General features: G+C 56.9%; 1 protein-coding gene across 5 annotated transcripts; it reads left to right on the top strand.

The window, feature by feature from the left end:
* Window positions 1-94: 94 nt before the first annotated feature.
* On the top strand, window positions 95-13221 carry GIPC1 (GIPC PDZ domain containing family member 1). Of its 5 annotated transcripts, XM_085563268.1 has the most exons (10): window positions 95-433; window positions 2915-3100; window positions 3673-3734; window positions 3828-3885; window positions 5194-5374; window positions 6676-6791; window positions 10670-10751; window positions 12159-12338; window positions 12526-12579; window positions 12953-13221. In XM_085563268.1, exons 1-8 carry the CDS (start codon window positions 164-166, stop codon window positions 12308-12310), a joined length of 1107 nt encoding a protein of 368 aa, XP_085419394.1. In that variant the 5' UTR covers window positions 95-163; the 3' UTR covers window positions 12311-12338; window positions 12526-12579; window positions 12953-13221. The 5 variants fall into 5 exon arrangements, with proteins under 5 accessions (XP_085419394.1, XP_085419393.1, XP_085419392.1 ...); XM_085563267.1 differs by having other exon boundaries at window positions 12526-13221; XM_085563266.1 differs by having other exon boundaries at window positions 96-433; window positions 12159-12353; window positions 12509-13221.
* Window positions 13222-17148: the final 3927 nt, after the last annotated feature.

A 17148-nucleotide genomic window follows, 5' to 3' on the forward strand; every position in this document is an offset into this window, starting at 1 on the left:
AAAGCCCCCCAAAACCCCTCCTAGACCCCTCAAAGCCCCCCAAAACCCCTCCGAGCCCCCCCGGCCCCCCCAAAACCCCTCAAAGACCCCTCAAAGCCCCCCAAAACCCCTCCTAGACCCCCCAAAGCCCCCCCAAACCCCCTCCGAGCCCCCCCGGCCCCCCATGCCGCTGGGCCTGGGCCGCCGCAAGAAGCCGCCGCCGCTGGTGGAGAACGAGGAGGGGTCCGGGGGGCGCGGGGGGACCCCGGGGGAGCCCGGGGGGGCCCCGGGGGGGGTCCCGGGGGGCGCGGCCCCCGCCCCCGGCCTGCGGCCCCGCCTGGTGTTCCACACGCAGCTGGCGCACGGCAGCGCCACCGGCCGCGTCGAGGGATTCGGCAACGTGCGCGAGCTGTACGGCAAGATCGGCGAGGCCTTCGGCATCCCGCCCAGCGAGGTGAACTGGGAGCACTGGGAGCACTGGGAATGGGACTGGGATGGACTGGGATGGGATTGGGATAGACTGGGATGGACTGGGATGGGATTGGGATGGACTGGGATGGGATTGGGATGGACTGGGATGGACTGGGATGGACTGGGATGGGATTCGGCAACGTGCGCGAGCTGTACGGCAAGATCGGCGAGGCCTTCGGCATCCCGCCCAGCGAGGTGAACTGGGAGCACTGGGAGGGACTGGGAATGAGACTGGGATGGGATTGGGATGGACTGGGAAGGACTGGGATGGACTGGGATGGACTGGGATGGACTGGGATGGGATTGGGATGGACTGGGATGGGATTGGGATGGGATTGGGATGGACTGGGAGGGACTGGGATGGGACTGGGATGGACTGGGAGGGACTGGGATGGACTGGGATGGACTGGGATGGGATTGGGATGGACTGGGATGGGACTGGGATGGACTGGGATGGACTGGGATGGACTGGGAGGGACTGGGATGGACTGGGATGGACTGGGATGGGATTGGGATGGACTGGGATGGACTGGGATGGACTGGGATGGACTGGGATGGACTGGCATGGGATTGGGATGGACTGGGAGGGACTGGGATGGACTGGGATGGGATTGGGATGGACTGGGATGGACTGGGATGGGATTCGGCAACGTGTGCGAGCTGTACGGCAAAATCAGTGAGGCCTTCGGCATCCTGCCCAGTGAGGTGAACTGGGAGCACTGGGAGGGACTGGGATGGACTGGAAATGGGAGTGGGATGGACTGGGAGGGACTGGGATGGGATTGGGATGGACTGCGATGGACTACGATGGACTGGGATGGACTGGGATGGACTGGGATGGGATTGGGATGGACTGGGATGGGATTCGGCAATGTGCACGAGCTGTACGGCAAAATCAGTGAGGCCTTCGGCATCCCGCCCAGTGAGGTGAACTGGGAGCACTGGGAGGGACTGGGAATGGGACTGGGAGGGACTGGGATGGGATTGGGATGGACTGGGATGGGATTGGTTTATACTGGGATGGACTGGGATGGACTGGGAGGGACTGGGATGGGATTGGGATAGACTGGGATGGACTGGGATGGACTGGGATGGACTGGGATGGACTGGGATGGGATTGGGAGGGACTGGGAGGGACTGGGATGGACTGGGATGGACTGGGAGGGACTGGGAGGGACTGGGAATGGGATTGGTTTATACTGGGATGGACTGGGAGGGACTGGGATGACACGCTGACCACCCCAGTGTCCCCATGTCCCAGTGTCCCCTGGTGCTGTTCTGTTGCCAGGTGAGACCCCAGGTGACACTCAGGTGACACCCAGGTGTGTCCCTGCCCAGGTGACACCCCAGGTGACACCCCAGGTGCACAGCTGTCCCAGGTGCTGTTCTGCACGCTGAACACACCAATGTCCCAATGTCCCCAATGTCCCCAGTGTCCCCAGTGTCTCCAGGTGACACCCAGGTGTGTACCTGTTCCAGGTGACACCCCGGGTAACACCCCATGTGACACCCAGGTGACACTCAGGTGACACTCAGGTGTGTCCCTGCCATCCCAGGTGCTGTTCTGCACACTGAACACGCCAATGTCCCCAGTGTCCCCAGGTGTGTCCCTGCCCAGGTGACACCCTAGGTGACACTCAGGTGACACCCCGGTGACTCCCAGGTGTGCTCACCTGTCCCAGGTGCTGTTCTGCACGCTGAACACACCAATGTCCCAGTGTCCCCAATGTCCCCAGGTGACACCCAGGTGTGTCCCTGCCCCAGGTGACATCTCAGGTGACACCCGGGTGACACTCAGGTGACACCCAGGGGTGTCCCTGCCCAGGTGACACCCAGGTGACACTCAGATGACACCCAGGTGACATCCCAGGGGTGTCCCTGCCCAGGTGACACCAGGTGACACTCAGGTGACACCAGGTGTGCTCACCTGTCCAGGTGCTGTTCTGCACGCTGAACACACCGCAGGTGGACATGGAGAAGCTGCTGGGCGGGCAGATCGGGCTGGGGGATTGTCCCTAGGTCACCCCCAGGTGACACCAGGTGACACCCGGGTGACCCCCAGGTGTGCTCACCTGTCCAGGTGCTGTTCTGCACGCTGAACACACCAATGTCCCAATGTCCCCAATGTCCCCAATGTCCCCAGGTGACACCCAGGGGTGTACCTGTCCCAGGTGACACCCGGGTGACCCCCAGGTGTGCTCACCTGTCCAGGTGTTGTTCTGCACGCTGAACACACCGCAGGTGGACATGGAGAAGCTGCTGGGCGGGCAGATCGGGCTGGGGGATTGTACCTGTCCCAGGTGACACCAGGTGACACTCAGGTGACACTCAGGTGTGTCCCTGCCATCCCAGGTGCTGTTCTGCACGCTGAACACTCCAATGTCCCCAATGTCCCCAGGTGACACCCGGGGGTGTACCTGTCCCAGGTGACACTCAGGTGACACCAGGTGTCTCACCTGTCCAGGTGCTGTTCTGCACGCTGAACACGCCGCAGGTGGACATGGAGAAGCTGCTGGGCGGGCAGATCGGGCTGGAGGATTTCATCTTCGCGCACACGCGCGGCCGCCAGAAGGACGTGCAGGTGCTGAAGGACGAGGAGGCGCTGGGGCTGACCATCACCGACAACGGCGCCGGCTACGCCTTCATCAAGGTGAGACACACCTGAGACACACCTGAGATAGGTGAGACACACCTGGGCATAGCTGGGGCTGACCATCACCGACAACGGCGCCGGCTACGCCTTCATCAAGGTGAGACACACCTGGAGACACACCTGAGACAGGTGAGACACAGCTGGGACAGGTGAGACACACCTGAGATAGGTGAGACACACCTGGAGACACACCTGAGATAGGTGAGACACACCTGAGACACACCTGAGACAGGTGAGACACACCTGAGATAGGTGAGACACACCTGGAGACACACCTGAGATAGGTGAGACACACCTGAGACACACCTGAGACAGGTGAGACACACCTGAGACAGGTGAGACACACCTGGGACACACCTGAGACAGGTGAGACACACCTGGGACAGGTAACACACACCTGGAGACACACCTGAGACAGGTGAGACACACCTGGGACACACCTGAGACAGGTGAGACACACCTGGACAGGTGAGACGCACCTGAGATAGGTGAGACACACCTGGAGACACAGCTGGGCACAGCTGGGGCTGACCATCACCGACAACGGCGCTGGCTACGCCTTCATCAAGGTGAGACACACCTGGACAGGTGAGACACACCTGGAGACACACCTGAGACAGGTGAGACACACCTGGGACACACCTGAGACAGGTGAGACCCACCTGGAGACACACCTGAGATAGGTGAGACACACCTGAGACAGGTAACACACACCTGGGCACACCTGGGCACAGCTGGGGCTGACCATCACCGACAACGGCGCCGGCTACGCCTTCATCAAGGTGAGACACACCTGGGACAGGTGAGACACACCTGAGACAGGTGAGACACACCTGGGCACAGCTGGGACAGGTGAGACACAGCTGGGCACAGCTGGGACAGGTGAGACACAGCTGGGACAGGTGAGACACACCTGGAGACACATCTGGGACAGGTGAGACACATCTGGGACAGGTGAGACACAGCTGGGCACAGCTGGGACAGGTAACACACACCTGGGCACAGCTGGGTGGGGGCAGTTGGGCAGCGCTGGGGCTCAGCTTCACCTACAACAGGGTAGTGCAGCTGTGCCCAGGTGTGTCCAGGTGTGCCCAGGTGTGCCCAGGTGTGCCCCAGGTGTGCTCAGGTGTGTCCCAGGTGTGCCCAGGTGTGTCCAGGTGTGCCCAGGTGCGCCCAGGTGTGCCCCAGGTGTGCTCAGGTGTGTCCCAGGTGTGCCCAGGTGTGTCCCAGGTGTGCCCAGGTGTGCCCAGGTGTATCCCAGGTGTGCCCAGGTGTGCCCAGGTGTGCCCAGGTGTGCCCAGCTGTGCTCAGGTGTGCCCAGGTGTGCCCAGGTGTGCCCAGCTGTGCTCAGGTGTGCCCAGGTGTGCCCAGGTGTGCCCAGCTGTGCTCAGGTGTGCCCAGGTGTGCTCAGGTGTGCCCCAGGTGTGCCCAGGTGTGCCCAGGTATGACACAGGTGTGCTCAGGTGTGCTCAGGTGTGCCCCAGGTGTAACTCAGGTGTAACCCGTGTCTATCCCCTGTCCATCCTGTGCCCATCCCGTGTCTCTGCCATGTCTATCCTGTGTCCATCCCCTGTCCATCCCATGTTTATCCCATGTTTATCCCGTGTTGATCCCATGTTTACCCTGTCTCTCCCATGTCTCTCCCATGTCTCTCCCATGTCCATCCCATGTTTCTCCCATGTTCATCCCATGTTTACTCTGTGTCTCTGCCATGTCCATCCCGTGTCCATCCCGTGTCTCCCCATGTCCATCCCGTGTCGATCCCATGTTTTCCCCATGTCCATCCCATGTCCATTCCGTGTTTCTCCCATGTCGATCCCATGTCCATCCCATGTTTCTCCCCTGTTTTCCCCATGTCGATCCCATGTTTTCCCCATGTCGTTCCCGTGTCCATCCCATGTTTTCCTCGTGTCCCTCCCGTATCCCTCCCATGTCCCTCCCATGTCCCTCCCATGTTTCTCCCGTGTCCATCCCATGTCCATCCCATGTCCCTCCCGTGTCCATGCTATGTTTCCCCGTGTCCCTCCCATGTCCATCCCGTGTCCCCCCGTGTCCCTCCCGTGCCCATGGCGTGTCGCGTGTCCCCGCAGCGGATCCGGGCGGGCTCGCTCATGTCCCGCGTGCCGCTGGTGGCGGTGGGGGACGTGCTGGAGGCGCTGGACGGGCGCAGCCTGGTGGGCGCGCGGCACTTCGAGGTGGCGCGGCTGCTGCAGGAGCTGCCCCGCGGGCAGCGCTTCCGGCTGCGCCTCACCGAGCCCAGGAGGGCGTGGGGTGGGTACTGGGATTAACTGGGATTGAACTGGGAGGGACTGGGATGGACTGGGATGGACTGGGATGGACTGGGATGGACTGGGAGGGACTGGGATTGAACTGGGATGGACTGGGATGGACTGGGATGGGATTGGGATAGACTGGGATGGACTGGGATGGACTGGGATAGACTGGGATGGACTGGGATGGACTGGGATAGACTGGGATGGACTGGGATGGACTGGGATGGACTGGGATGAACTGGGATGGACTGGGATAGACTGGGATGGACTGGGATGAACTGGGATGGACTGGGATGGACTGGGATGGACTGGGATTGAACTGGGAGGGACTGGGATGGACTGGGAGGGACTGGGATTGAACTGGGAGGGACTGGGATGGACTGGGAGGGACTGGGATTGAACTGGGAGGGACTGGGATAGACTGGGATGGACTGGGATTGAACTGGGATAGACTGGGATGGACTGGGATGGACTGGGATTGAACTGGGATTAACTGGGATTAACTGGGATGGACTGGGATGGACTGGGATTGAACTGGGATTAACTGGGATGGACTGTGAGGGACTGGGATTGAACTGGGATTAACTGGGATGGACTGGGAGGGACTGGGATTAACTGGGATTAACTGGGATGGACTGGGATTGAACTGGGATTAACTGGGATGGACTGTGAGGGACTGGGATTGAACTGGGATTAACTGGGATGGACTGTGAGGGACTGGGATTGAACTGGGATTAACTGGGATGGACTGGGAGGGACTGGGATTAACTGGGATTAACTGGGATGGACTGGGATGGACTGGGATAGACTGGGAGGGACTGGGAGTGACTGGGATTGAACTGGGATTAACTGGGATGGACTGGGATGGACTGGGATTAACTGGGGGGATCCGAAGGTGTCCCGTACAATGGGGACCCCGGTGTCCCCATGTCCCCCGTGTGACCCCCGAGTGACCCCTGAGTGACCCCTGAGTGACCCCCATGACCCCGAGTGACCCCTGAGTGACCCCTGAGTGACCCCTGAGTGACCCCCATGACCCCAAGTGACCCCTGAGTGACCCCCGAGTGACACCCGAGTGACACCCGAGTGACCCCCATGACCCCGAGTGACCCCCATGACCCCGAGTGACCCCCGAGTGACCCCCGAGTGACCCCTGAGTGACCCCCGAGTGACCCCCGAGTGACCCCCATGACCCCGAGTGACCCCCATGACCCCGAGTGACCCCCGAGTGACCCCTGAGTGACCCCCGAGTGACCCCCATGACCCCGAGTGACCCCTGTGACCTCTGTGTGACCCCAGAGGGGGTCGGGCCCCGCTCCGGGGGGGTCTCGGCCCGGGGGGGGCCCCCCCAGGGTCCCTCGGGCCGGGGGACGCTGCGGCTGCGCTCCAGGGGCCCGGCCACGCTGCAGGAGCAGGTAGGGCCCCAAATCCCCCAAAATCACCCCAAAATGTTCCCGAAATATCCCCAAAATGTCCCTCAAATATCCCCAAAATATCCCCAAAATATCCCCAAAATATCCCCAAAATATCCCCAAAATATCCCCAAAATATCCCCAAAATATCCCCAAAATGTTCCCAAAATATCCCCAAAATATCCCCAAAATATCCCCAAAATGTTCCCGAGATTTCCCCGAAATATCCCCAAAATATCCCCAAAATATCCCTGAAATATCCCCAAAATATCCCTGAAATATCCCCAAAATGTTCCCAAAATAGCCCCAAAATATCCCCAAAATATCCCCAAAATGTTCCCGAAATATCCCCGAAATATCCCCAAAATGTTCCCAAAATGTTCCCGAAATATCCCCAAAATATCCCTCAAATATCCCCAAAATATCCCCAAAATATCCCCAAAATAGCCCCAAAATGTTCCTGAAATATCCCCGAAATATCCCCAAAATGTTCCCAAAATATCCCCGAAATATCCCCAAAATATCCCCAAAATATCCCCAAAATGTTCCCGAAATATCCCCGAAATATCCCCAAAATCACCCCAAAATGTTCCCGAAATATCCCCAAAATATTCCCAAAATATCCCTCAAGTATCCCCAAAATATCCCCAAAATGTTCCCAAAATATCCCCAAAATATTCCCAAAATATCCCTCAAGTATCCCCAAAATATCCCCAAAATATCCCCAAAATGTTCCCAAAATGTTCCCAAAATAGCCCCAAAATATCCCCAAAATAGCCCCAAAATATCCCCAAAATAGCCCCAAAATGTTCCCAAAATAGCCCCAAAATATCCCCAAAATATCCCCAAAATATCCCCAAAATATCCCCGAAATATCCCCAAAATATCCCCAAAATATCCCCAAAATATCCCCAAAATGTTCCCAAAATATCCCCGAAATATCCCCAAAATATCCCCAAAATATCCCCAAAATGTTCCCAAAATATCCCCGAAATATCCCCAAAATATCCCTCAAATATCCCCAAAATGTTTCCAAAATAGCCCCAAAATATCCCTAAAATATCCCCAAAATATCCCCAAAATGTTCCCGAAATATCCCCGAAATGTCCCTCAAATATCCCCGAAATATCCCCAAAATGTTCCCGAAATATCCCCAAAATATCCCTCAAATATCCCCAAAATGTTCCCAAAATATCCCCAAAATCACCCCAAAATGTTCCCGAAATATCCCCGAAATATCCCTCAAATATCCCCAAAATATCCCCAAAATGTTCCTGAAATATCCCCAAAATATCCCCGAAATGTTTCCAAAATATCCCAAAATATCTCCAAAATATCCCCAAATCACCCCAAAATGTACCTAAAATATCCCCAAAATGTACCCAAAATATCCTCAAAATATCCCTGAAATATCCCCAAAATAACCCCAAAATATCCCCAAAATGTCCCTGAAATATCTCCAAAATATCCTCAAAATATCCCAGAAATATCCCCAAAACAACCCCAAAGTATCAACAAAATATCCCCAAAGTGTCCCAGAAATATCTCCAAAATATCCCCAAAATAGCCCCAAAATGTCCCCAAAATATCCCAAAATATCCCCAAAATATCCCCAAAATATCCCAAAATAACCCCAAAATATCCCCTAAATATCCCCAAAATATCCCCAAAATATCCCCAAAATGTTCCTGAAATATCCCCAAAATATCCCTCAAATATCCCCAAAATGTTTCCAAAATAACCCCAAAATATCCCAGAAATATCTCCAAAATATCCCCAAAATATCCCAAAATAGCCCCAAAATGTCCCAGAAATATCCCCAAAATATCCCCAGAACAACCCCAAAGTATGAACCAAATATCGCTAAACTGTCCCCAAAATATCCCCAAAATGTACCCAAAACATCCCCTAAATATACCCAAAATATCCTAAAATATCCCCAAAATATCCCCAAATCACCCCAAAATGTACCTAAAATATCGCCAAAATGTACCCAAAATGTCCCAGAAATATCTCCAAAATATCCCCAAAATATCCCCAAAATATCCCAAAATATCCCCAAAATATCCCCAAAATATCAACCAAATCTCCCCAAAATAGCCCCAAAATAGCCCCGAAATATCCCCTAAACAACCCCAAAGTATCAACAAAATATCCCCTAAATATCCCCAAAATGTCCCCAAAATGTACCCAAAACATCCCCTAAATACACCCAAAATAACCCCAAAATAACCCCAAAATATCCCCCAAATATCCCAAAAATGTACCCAAAATAGCCCCAAAATCACCCAAAAATATCCCCAAACTGTCCCCAAAATGTCCCCAAAATATCCCCAAAGAATCCCCAAAATCATCCCAAAATATCCCAAAATCACCCCAAAATCTCCCTTGGGGACCCCAAAATCCCATCAGGATCCCCAAAATCTCCCCAGGGATCCCCAAAATCTCCCTCGGGGGCCCCAAAAATGATCCTGGGGACCCCAAATTCCCCCAAAATATCCTGTGAGGACCCCAAAATCCACTCAGGGACCCCCAAAATCTCCCTTGGGACCCCCAAAATCATCCTGGGACCCCCAAAATATCCCCTGGGGACCCCAAAATCTCCCTTGGGACCCCCAAAATCATCCTGGGACCCCCAAAATATCCCCTGGGGACCCCAAAATATCCCCTGGGGACCCCAAAATCTCCCTTGGGACCCCAAAATCCACTCAGGGACCCCCAAAATCTCCCTTGGGACCCCAAAATCATCCTGAGGACCCCAAAATCTCCCTTGGGGACCCCAAAATATCCTTTGGGGACCCCAAATTCCCCCAAAATATCCCCTGGGGACCCCGAAATATCCCCTGGGGACCCCAAAATCATCCTGAGGACCCCAAAATCTCCCTTGGGACCCCAAAATCTCCATTGGGGACCCCAAAATCTCCCATGGGGACCCCAAAATCCACTCAGGGACCCCCAAAATATCCCTTGGCACCCCAAAATAGTCCTGGGGACCCCAAAATATCCCTCGGGAACCCCAAAAATGATCCTGGGGACCCCAAAATCCCCCAAAATATCCTGTGAGGACCCCAAAATATCTCCAAAATATCCCCCAGAGACCCCAAAATCCATCCAGGGACCCCAAAATCTCCCTTGGAGACCCCAAAATCCCCCAAAATATCCTTTGGGCACCCCAAAATCCCCCCAGGGGCCCCCAAAATATCCCCTGGGGACCCCAAAATCATCCTGGGGACCCCAAAATCTCCCTCGGGGACCCCAAAAATGATCCTGGGGACCCCAAATTATCCCTTGGGGACCCCAAAATTCCATCAGGACCCCCAAAATCTCCCCAGAGACCCCCAAAATCTCCCTCAGAGACCCCAAAATATCCTTTGGGGACCCCAAATTCCCCCAGAATATCCACTGGGGACCCCAAAATCCTGCCAGAGACCCCCAAAATATCCCCTGGGGACCCCAAAATAATCTTGGGGACCCCAAAATATCCTTTGGGACCCCCAAAATCTCCCTTGGGACCCCCAAAGTCCTTCCAGTGACACCCAAAATATCTCCTGGGGACCCCAAAAATGATCCTGGGGACCCCAAAATCTCCCTTGGGGACCCCAAAATCACATCAGGATCCCCAAAATCTCCCAAGGGATCCCCAAAATCTCCCTTGGGGCCCCCAAAAATGATCCTGGGGACCCCAAATTCCCCCAAAACCTCCCTTGAGAACCCTGAAATTATCCTGGGGACCCAAAATATCCCCTGGGGGCCCCAAAATCTCCCCAGAGACCACCAAAATCTCCCTCAGGGACCCCAAAAATGATCCTGGGGACCCCAAAATCCCCCCCGGGACCCTGAGGGACCCCAAAAATCCCCCCAAAATCGCCGACCCCCCGCAGCCGTCGGCGTTCGAGGAGCGCGCGGTGGCCAAGGTGGACGATCTGCTGGAGAGCTACATGGGCATCCGGGACAGCGAGCTGGGTGAGCCCCCCAAAAAACCGGGGGACCCCAAAATCCTGAACCCCAAAATCCTGAGAACCTCAAAATCCCAAAGGAACCCCCAAAAAAACCCCCGGGATCACCCCAAAAACACCCTCCAGGCTCTGCTGGAGAGCTCCATGGGCATCCGGGACAGCGAGCTGGGGGAGCCCCCCAAAAAACTGGGGGACCCCAAAATCGGGAACCCCAAAATCCTGAGAACCTCAAAATCCCGGGGGAACCCCAAAATCCCAAAGGAACCCCAAAAAAACCCCCCGGGATCACCCCAAAAAAACCCCCCGGGCTCTGCTGGAGAGCTCCATGGGCATCTGGGACAGCGAGCTGGGGGAGCCCCCCAAAAAACTGGGGGACCCCAAAATCCTGAATCCCAAAATCGGGAACCCCAAAATCCTGAGAACCTCAAAATCCCAAAGGAACCCCAAAAAACCCCCTGGGATCACCCCAAAATCCCCCTGGGCTCTGCTGGAGAGCTCCATGGGCATCTGGGACAGCGAGCTGGGGGAGCCCCCCAAAATTGGGACCCCCAAAATTGGGAACCCCAAAATCGGGACCCCCAAAATTGGGAACCCCAAAATCCTGAGAACCTCAAAATCCCAAAGGAACCCCAAAAAAACCCCCCGGGCTCTGCTGGAGAGCTCCATGGGCATCTGGGACAGCGAGCTGGGGGAGCCCCCCAAAAAACCGGGGGACCCCAATGTCCCCAGTGTCCCCAATGTCCCCAGTGTCCCCAGTGTCCCCAGTGTCCCCAATGTCCCCAATGTCCCCAATCCCCCCAATGTCCCCGTTGTCCTCGTTGTCCCCGTTGTCCCCAATGTCCCCAATCCCCCCAATCCCCTCACTGTCCCCATTGTCCCCAGTGTCCCCAATGTCCCCAGTGTCCCCGTTGTCCCCGTTGTCCCCATGTCCCCATTGTCCCCGTTGTTCCCGGTGTCCCCGGTGTCCCCAGTGTCCCCAGTGTCCCCCATGTCCCCAGTGTCCCCAGTGTCCCCTCACTGTCCCCATGTCCCCGGTGTCCCCAATGTCCCCATTGTCCCCATTGTCCCCATTGTCCCCATTGTCCCCGTTGTCCCCAGTGTCCCCTCACTGTCCCCGGTGTCCCCATGTCCCTAGTGTCCCAATGTCCCCGTTGTCCCCATGTCCCCATGTCCCCTCACTGTCCCCAATGTCCCCAGTGTCCCCATTGTCCCCGTTGTCCCCATGTCCCCATTGTCCCCGCTGTCCCCTCACTGTCCCCATGTCCCCGTTGTCCCCGTTGTCCCCGGTGTCCCCATGTCCCCATTGTCCCCAGTGTCCCCTCACTGTCCCCATGTCCCCGTTGTCCCCATTGTCCCCAGTGTCCCCATGTCCCCGGTGTCCCCGTTGTCCCCTCACTGTCCCCTGTCCCCGCAGCCGCCACCATGGTGGAGCTGGGCCGGGACGCGCGGGACCCCGACGCTCTGGCCGAGGCTCTGGACGCGCAGCTCGGCGACTTCGCCTTCCCCGACGAGTTCGTCTTCGACGTCTGGGGCGCCATCGGCGACGCCAAGGCCGGGCGCTGCTGAGCCCCCCGAAACCTGCACCCCAAAATACCTGGCACCCCGAAACCTGGCACCCCAAAAAAACTTGGCACCCCATAAAATATGGGACCCCAAAAAACACGGGACCACGGAACTCCAAAACCTCCAGGACCCTGAAACCGCCGCCCCCAAAACCCCCGGGCCAATGAAACTGTGGCCCAAAAACCTCCAGGACCCCAAAACCTGGCACCCCAAAACACCTGGCACCCCGAAACCTGGCACCCCGAAAAACATGGGACCCCAAAAAACATGGGACCCCAAAAAACACGGGACCACAGAACTCCAAAATCTCCGGGACCCTGAAACTGCCGACCCCAAAACCTCCGGGCCAATGAAACTGTGGCCCAAAAACCTCCGGGACCCCAAAACCTGGCACCCCAAAATACCTGGCACCCCAAAAGACTTGGGACCCCAAAACCTGGCACCCCAAAAAAACCTGGCACCCCATAAAACATGGGACCCCAAAAAACACGGGACCACGGAACTCCAAAATCTCCGGGACCCTGAAACTGCTGACCCCAAAACCCTGGGAACACGAAACCACAGCCCAAAAACCTCCAGGACCCCAAAACCTGGCACCCCAAAATACCTGGCATCCCAAAACCTGGCACCCCAAAAAAACCTGGCACCCCAAAAAACATGGGACCCCAAAAAACACGGGACCCCGGAACTCCAAAATCTCCAGGACCCTGAAACCGCCGCCCCCAAAACCCCCGGGCCAATGAAACTGTGTCCCAAAAACCTCCGGGACCCCAAAACCTGGCACCCCAAAATACCTGGCACCCCAAAACCTGGCACCCCGAAACCTGGCACCCCGAAAAACATGGGACCCCAAAAAACATGGGACCCCAAAAAACATGGGACCCCAAAAAACACGGGACCACAGAACTCCAAAATCTCTGGGACCCTGAAACTGCTGACCCCAAAACCCTGGGAACACGAAACCACAGCCCAAAAACCTCTGGGACCCCAAAACCTGGCACCCCAAAATACCTGGCACCCCGAAACCTGGCACCCCAAAAAACCTGGCACCCCGAAACCTGGCACCCCGAAAAACATGGGACCCCAAAAAACATGGGACCCCAAAAAACAGGGGACCCTGGAACTCCAAAACCTCCGGGACCCTGAAACTGCTGACCCCAAAACCCTGGGAACACGAAACCACAGCCCAAAAACCTCCGGGACCCCAAAACCTGGCACCCCAAAATACCTGGCACCCCAAAACCTGGCACTCCATAAAACATGGGACCCCAAAAAACACGGGACTCCAAAAAAACACGGGACCCTGGAACTCCAAAATCTCCAGGACCCTGAAACCGCCGCCCCCAAAACCCCCGGGCCAATGAAACTGTGGCCCAAAAACCTCCGGGACCCCAAAACCTGGCACCCCAAAACACCTGGCACCCCGAAACCTGGCACCCCGAAAAAACCTGGCACCCCATAAAACATGGGACCCCAAAAAATACGGGATCCTGGAACTCCAAAACCTCCGGGACCCCAAAACTGCGGCCCAAAAACCTCTGGGATCCTGAAACTCCAAAACCTCCGCGACCCCGAAACGTGGCACCCCAAAAAACATGGGACCCCGAAACCTGCACCCCAAAAAACATGGGACCCCAAAACCTGGCACCCCGAAAAACATGGGACCCCAAAAAACAAGGGACCCTGAAACTCCAAAACCTCTGGGACCCCGAAACTGCAGCCCAAAACCTCCAGGAACCTGAACCTGGGACCCCAAAAAACCTGGCACCCCAAAACTCCAAAACCTCCGGGACCCTGAAACCTGGGACCCCAAAAAATACAGGACCCCAAAACTACCAAACCTCTGGGACCCCGAAAGTCCAAAACCTCCGGGACCCCGAAACCTGCACCCGAAAAAACGTGTGACCCCAAAACTCCAAAACCTCCGGGACCCCGAAACCTGCACCCGAAAAAACGTGTGACCCCAAAACTCCAAAACCTCCGGGATCCCGGAACCTGGCACCCCAAAAAACGTTCGGGACCCTGAAACCCCAAAATCTGCAGGACCCCAAACCTGGCACCCCAAAAAACATGGGACCCTAAAACTACAAAACCTCCGGGACCCTGAAACCTGCACCCCAAAAAACACGGGACCCCAAAAAACATGGTACCCCAAAAAACACGGGACCCCAAAACTCCAAAACCTCTGGGACCCCAAAACCGCTGCCCCCAAACCCCCGGGACCACGAAACCTGGCACCCCAAAACTTGAGACCCCAAAACTTCCAGGACCTCGAAACCCCAAAACCTGAGACCCCAAAACGGCCGGGACCCCAAAACCCCAAACCCCCACGACTCTGAGACCTGGCACCCCAAAACTGCGGCACCCAAAACCGCCGGGACCCCGAAACCCAAAACCTCTGGCACCCCAAAACCCCGGAATCCCAAAAGCTGGGACCCCAAAACCACTGGAACCCCGAACCTGGGACCCCAAAACCTCCAGGACCCCCAAAAACCTGGGACCCCCAAAACCTGGGAGACAGAAACCTGGGACCCCCAAAACCCCCCGGGACCCCAAAACCCAGGACACCCCAAAAACCTGGGACCTAAAAACCTCAGGATCCTGAAAACCCGGAACCGCAAAAACCCCGGGACCCCAAAACCACAGGATCCCCAAAAACCTGGGACCCCAAAAACCATGGGGCACCCCAAAAACCTGGGACCCCAAAACCCAGGACCCCAAAGCCATGGGATCCCCAAAACCTGGGACACCCCAAAACCTGGGACCCCAAAATGATGGAATCCCCAAAATCCCGAAACCTGAAAAACTTAGGACCCCTAAAACTTGGGACCCCAAAAACCATGGGGCACCCCAAAAACCTGGGATCCCAAAACCAGGGACCCCAAAATCTCAGGACTTGAAAATTCCTGGACCCCAAAAACTCCGGGGATCCCCCAAATGGGGACCCCAAAACCATGGGGCACCCCAAAAAACCTGGGATCCCAAAACCCAGAACCCCAAAATCTGGGACCTCAAAATCATGGGATCCCCAAAAACTCTGGGACCCCCAAAAAGCCCAGGACCCCAAACCTCTGCGACCCCCAAAACCTGGGATCCCAAAACTCTGGGACCCCCCAAATGGGGACCCCAAAAACTCTGGGACTCCCCAAAACGGGAACCCCAAAAACCACAGGACCCCCAAAACTCTGGGACCCCCAAAACCCCGGGACCCCAAAACTCTTGGACCCCCCAAATGGGGACCCCAAAACCCCGGGACCCCAAAATCCTGGGATCCCCAAAAACTCTGGGACCCCCAAAACTCTGGGACCCCCAAAACCCTCGAGATTCCCCCAAATGATGACCCCAAAAATTCTGGGACCCCCCAAAACAGGGACCCCAAAAACCCCAGGACCCCCAAAACTTTGGGACCCCCCAAATGGGGACCCCAAAACCCTGGGACCCCCAAATCCTCGGACTCCCCCAAATGGGGACCCCAAAACCCCAGGACCCCCAAAACTCTGGGACCCCCCAAATGGGAACCCCAAAAATTCTGGGACCCCCAAAACCCCCGGGACCCCTCCAAATGGGGACCCCAAAAACCTGGGACCCCCCAAAACGGGAACCCCAAAAACCCCAGGACCCCCAAAACTTTGGGATCCCCAAAACCGCCAGACACCCCAAAAACCCCGGGACCCCCAAAACCCCGGGACCCCCCAAATGGGGACCCCAAAATACTGGGACCCCCAAAACGGGGACCCCAAAATCCTGGGACCCCCAAAAACTCTGGGACCCCCCAAAAGGGGGACCCCAAAATCCTGGGACCCCCAAAACCCGCCGGGACCCCCGATGGGATTGGGGACCCCCCCCTCCCAAGGGTCGGGGACCCCAAAATTGGGGGGAACCCCCCAAAATCTGGAACCGCCCCCCAAAAATTCTGCTGGAGCCCCAAAGTGCCCTGAGCCCCCCCTGGGGACCCCCAAATTCCGGACCCCTCCCACCCTGGGGACCCCCAGATTTTGGACCCCCCCCCACCCTGGGGACCCCCCCACATTTTGGGACCCCCCAAAATTTTTGGGGTCTCCCCCCTAATTTTGGGAAACCCCCCCAAAGTCCCCTGGGTACCCCAAAATTCCGGACCCCCCCCCACCCTGCGGGACCCTCCCTCATTTTGGGACCCCCCAAATTTTTTGGGGGACCCCCCAAAATTTTTGGAACTCCCCCCAAAATCGGGCAGGGACCCCCCGCCGATGCCACCTGAGCCTGTCACACACTGTCACCTGTGTGTCACCCCAATGTCCCCCCAATGTCACCTGTCCCCAAAGTCACCTGTCCCCAATGTCACCCCAATGTCACCTGTCCCCCCAATGTCACCTGTCCCCAATGTCACCTGTCCCCTCCCCCCCCCCCGGGGCTGTTTTTGTATTTTGGGAATAAAAAAACGGAGAAACCGGAAATGGACCCGGGGGGCACAGCTGGGCACAGCTGGGGGCACCTGGGCACACCTGGGACACACCTGGGCACACCTGGGACACACCTGGGGCAGACATGAGTACACCTGAGCACACCGGGGCACACCTGGGCACACCGGGGCACACCTGGGCACAGCTGGATACAGCTCTTACACACCTGTGACACACCTGAATACACCTGGGCACACCTGGGACACACCTGTGACACACCCGGGCACACCTGGGGGCACCTGGGCACACCTGGGCCATGGGTCTTACACACCCGTGACACACCTGGGCACACGTGAATACACCTGGGCACACCTGGGACACACCTGGGGGCACCTGGGGGCACCTGGGGCACACCTGGGCACACCTGGGACACACCTGGGGGCACCTGGGACACGCCTGGGC

This window comes from Lonchura striata, chromosome 30 (genome assembly GCF_050655825.1).
Source record: "Lonchura striata isolate lonStrDom1 chromosome 30, ASM5065582v1, whole genome shotgun sequence".
NCBI lineage: Eukaryota > Metazoa > Chordata > Aves > Passeriformes > Estrildidae > Lonchura > Lonchura striata.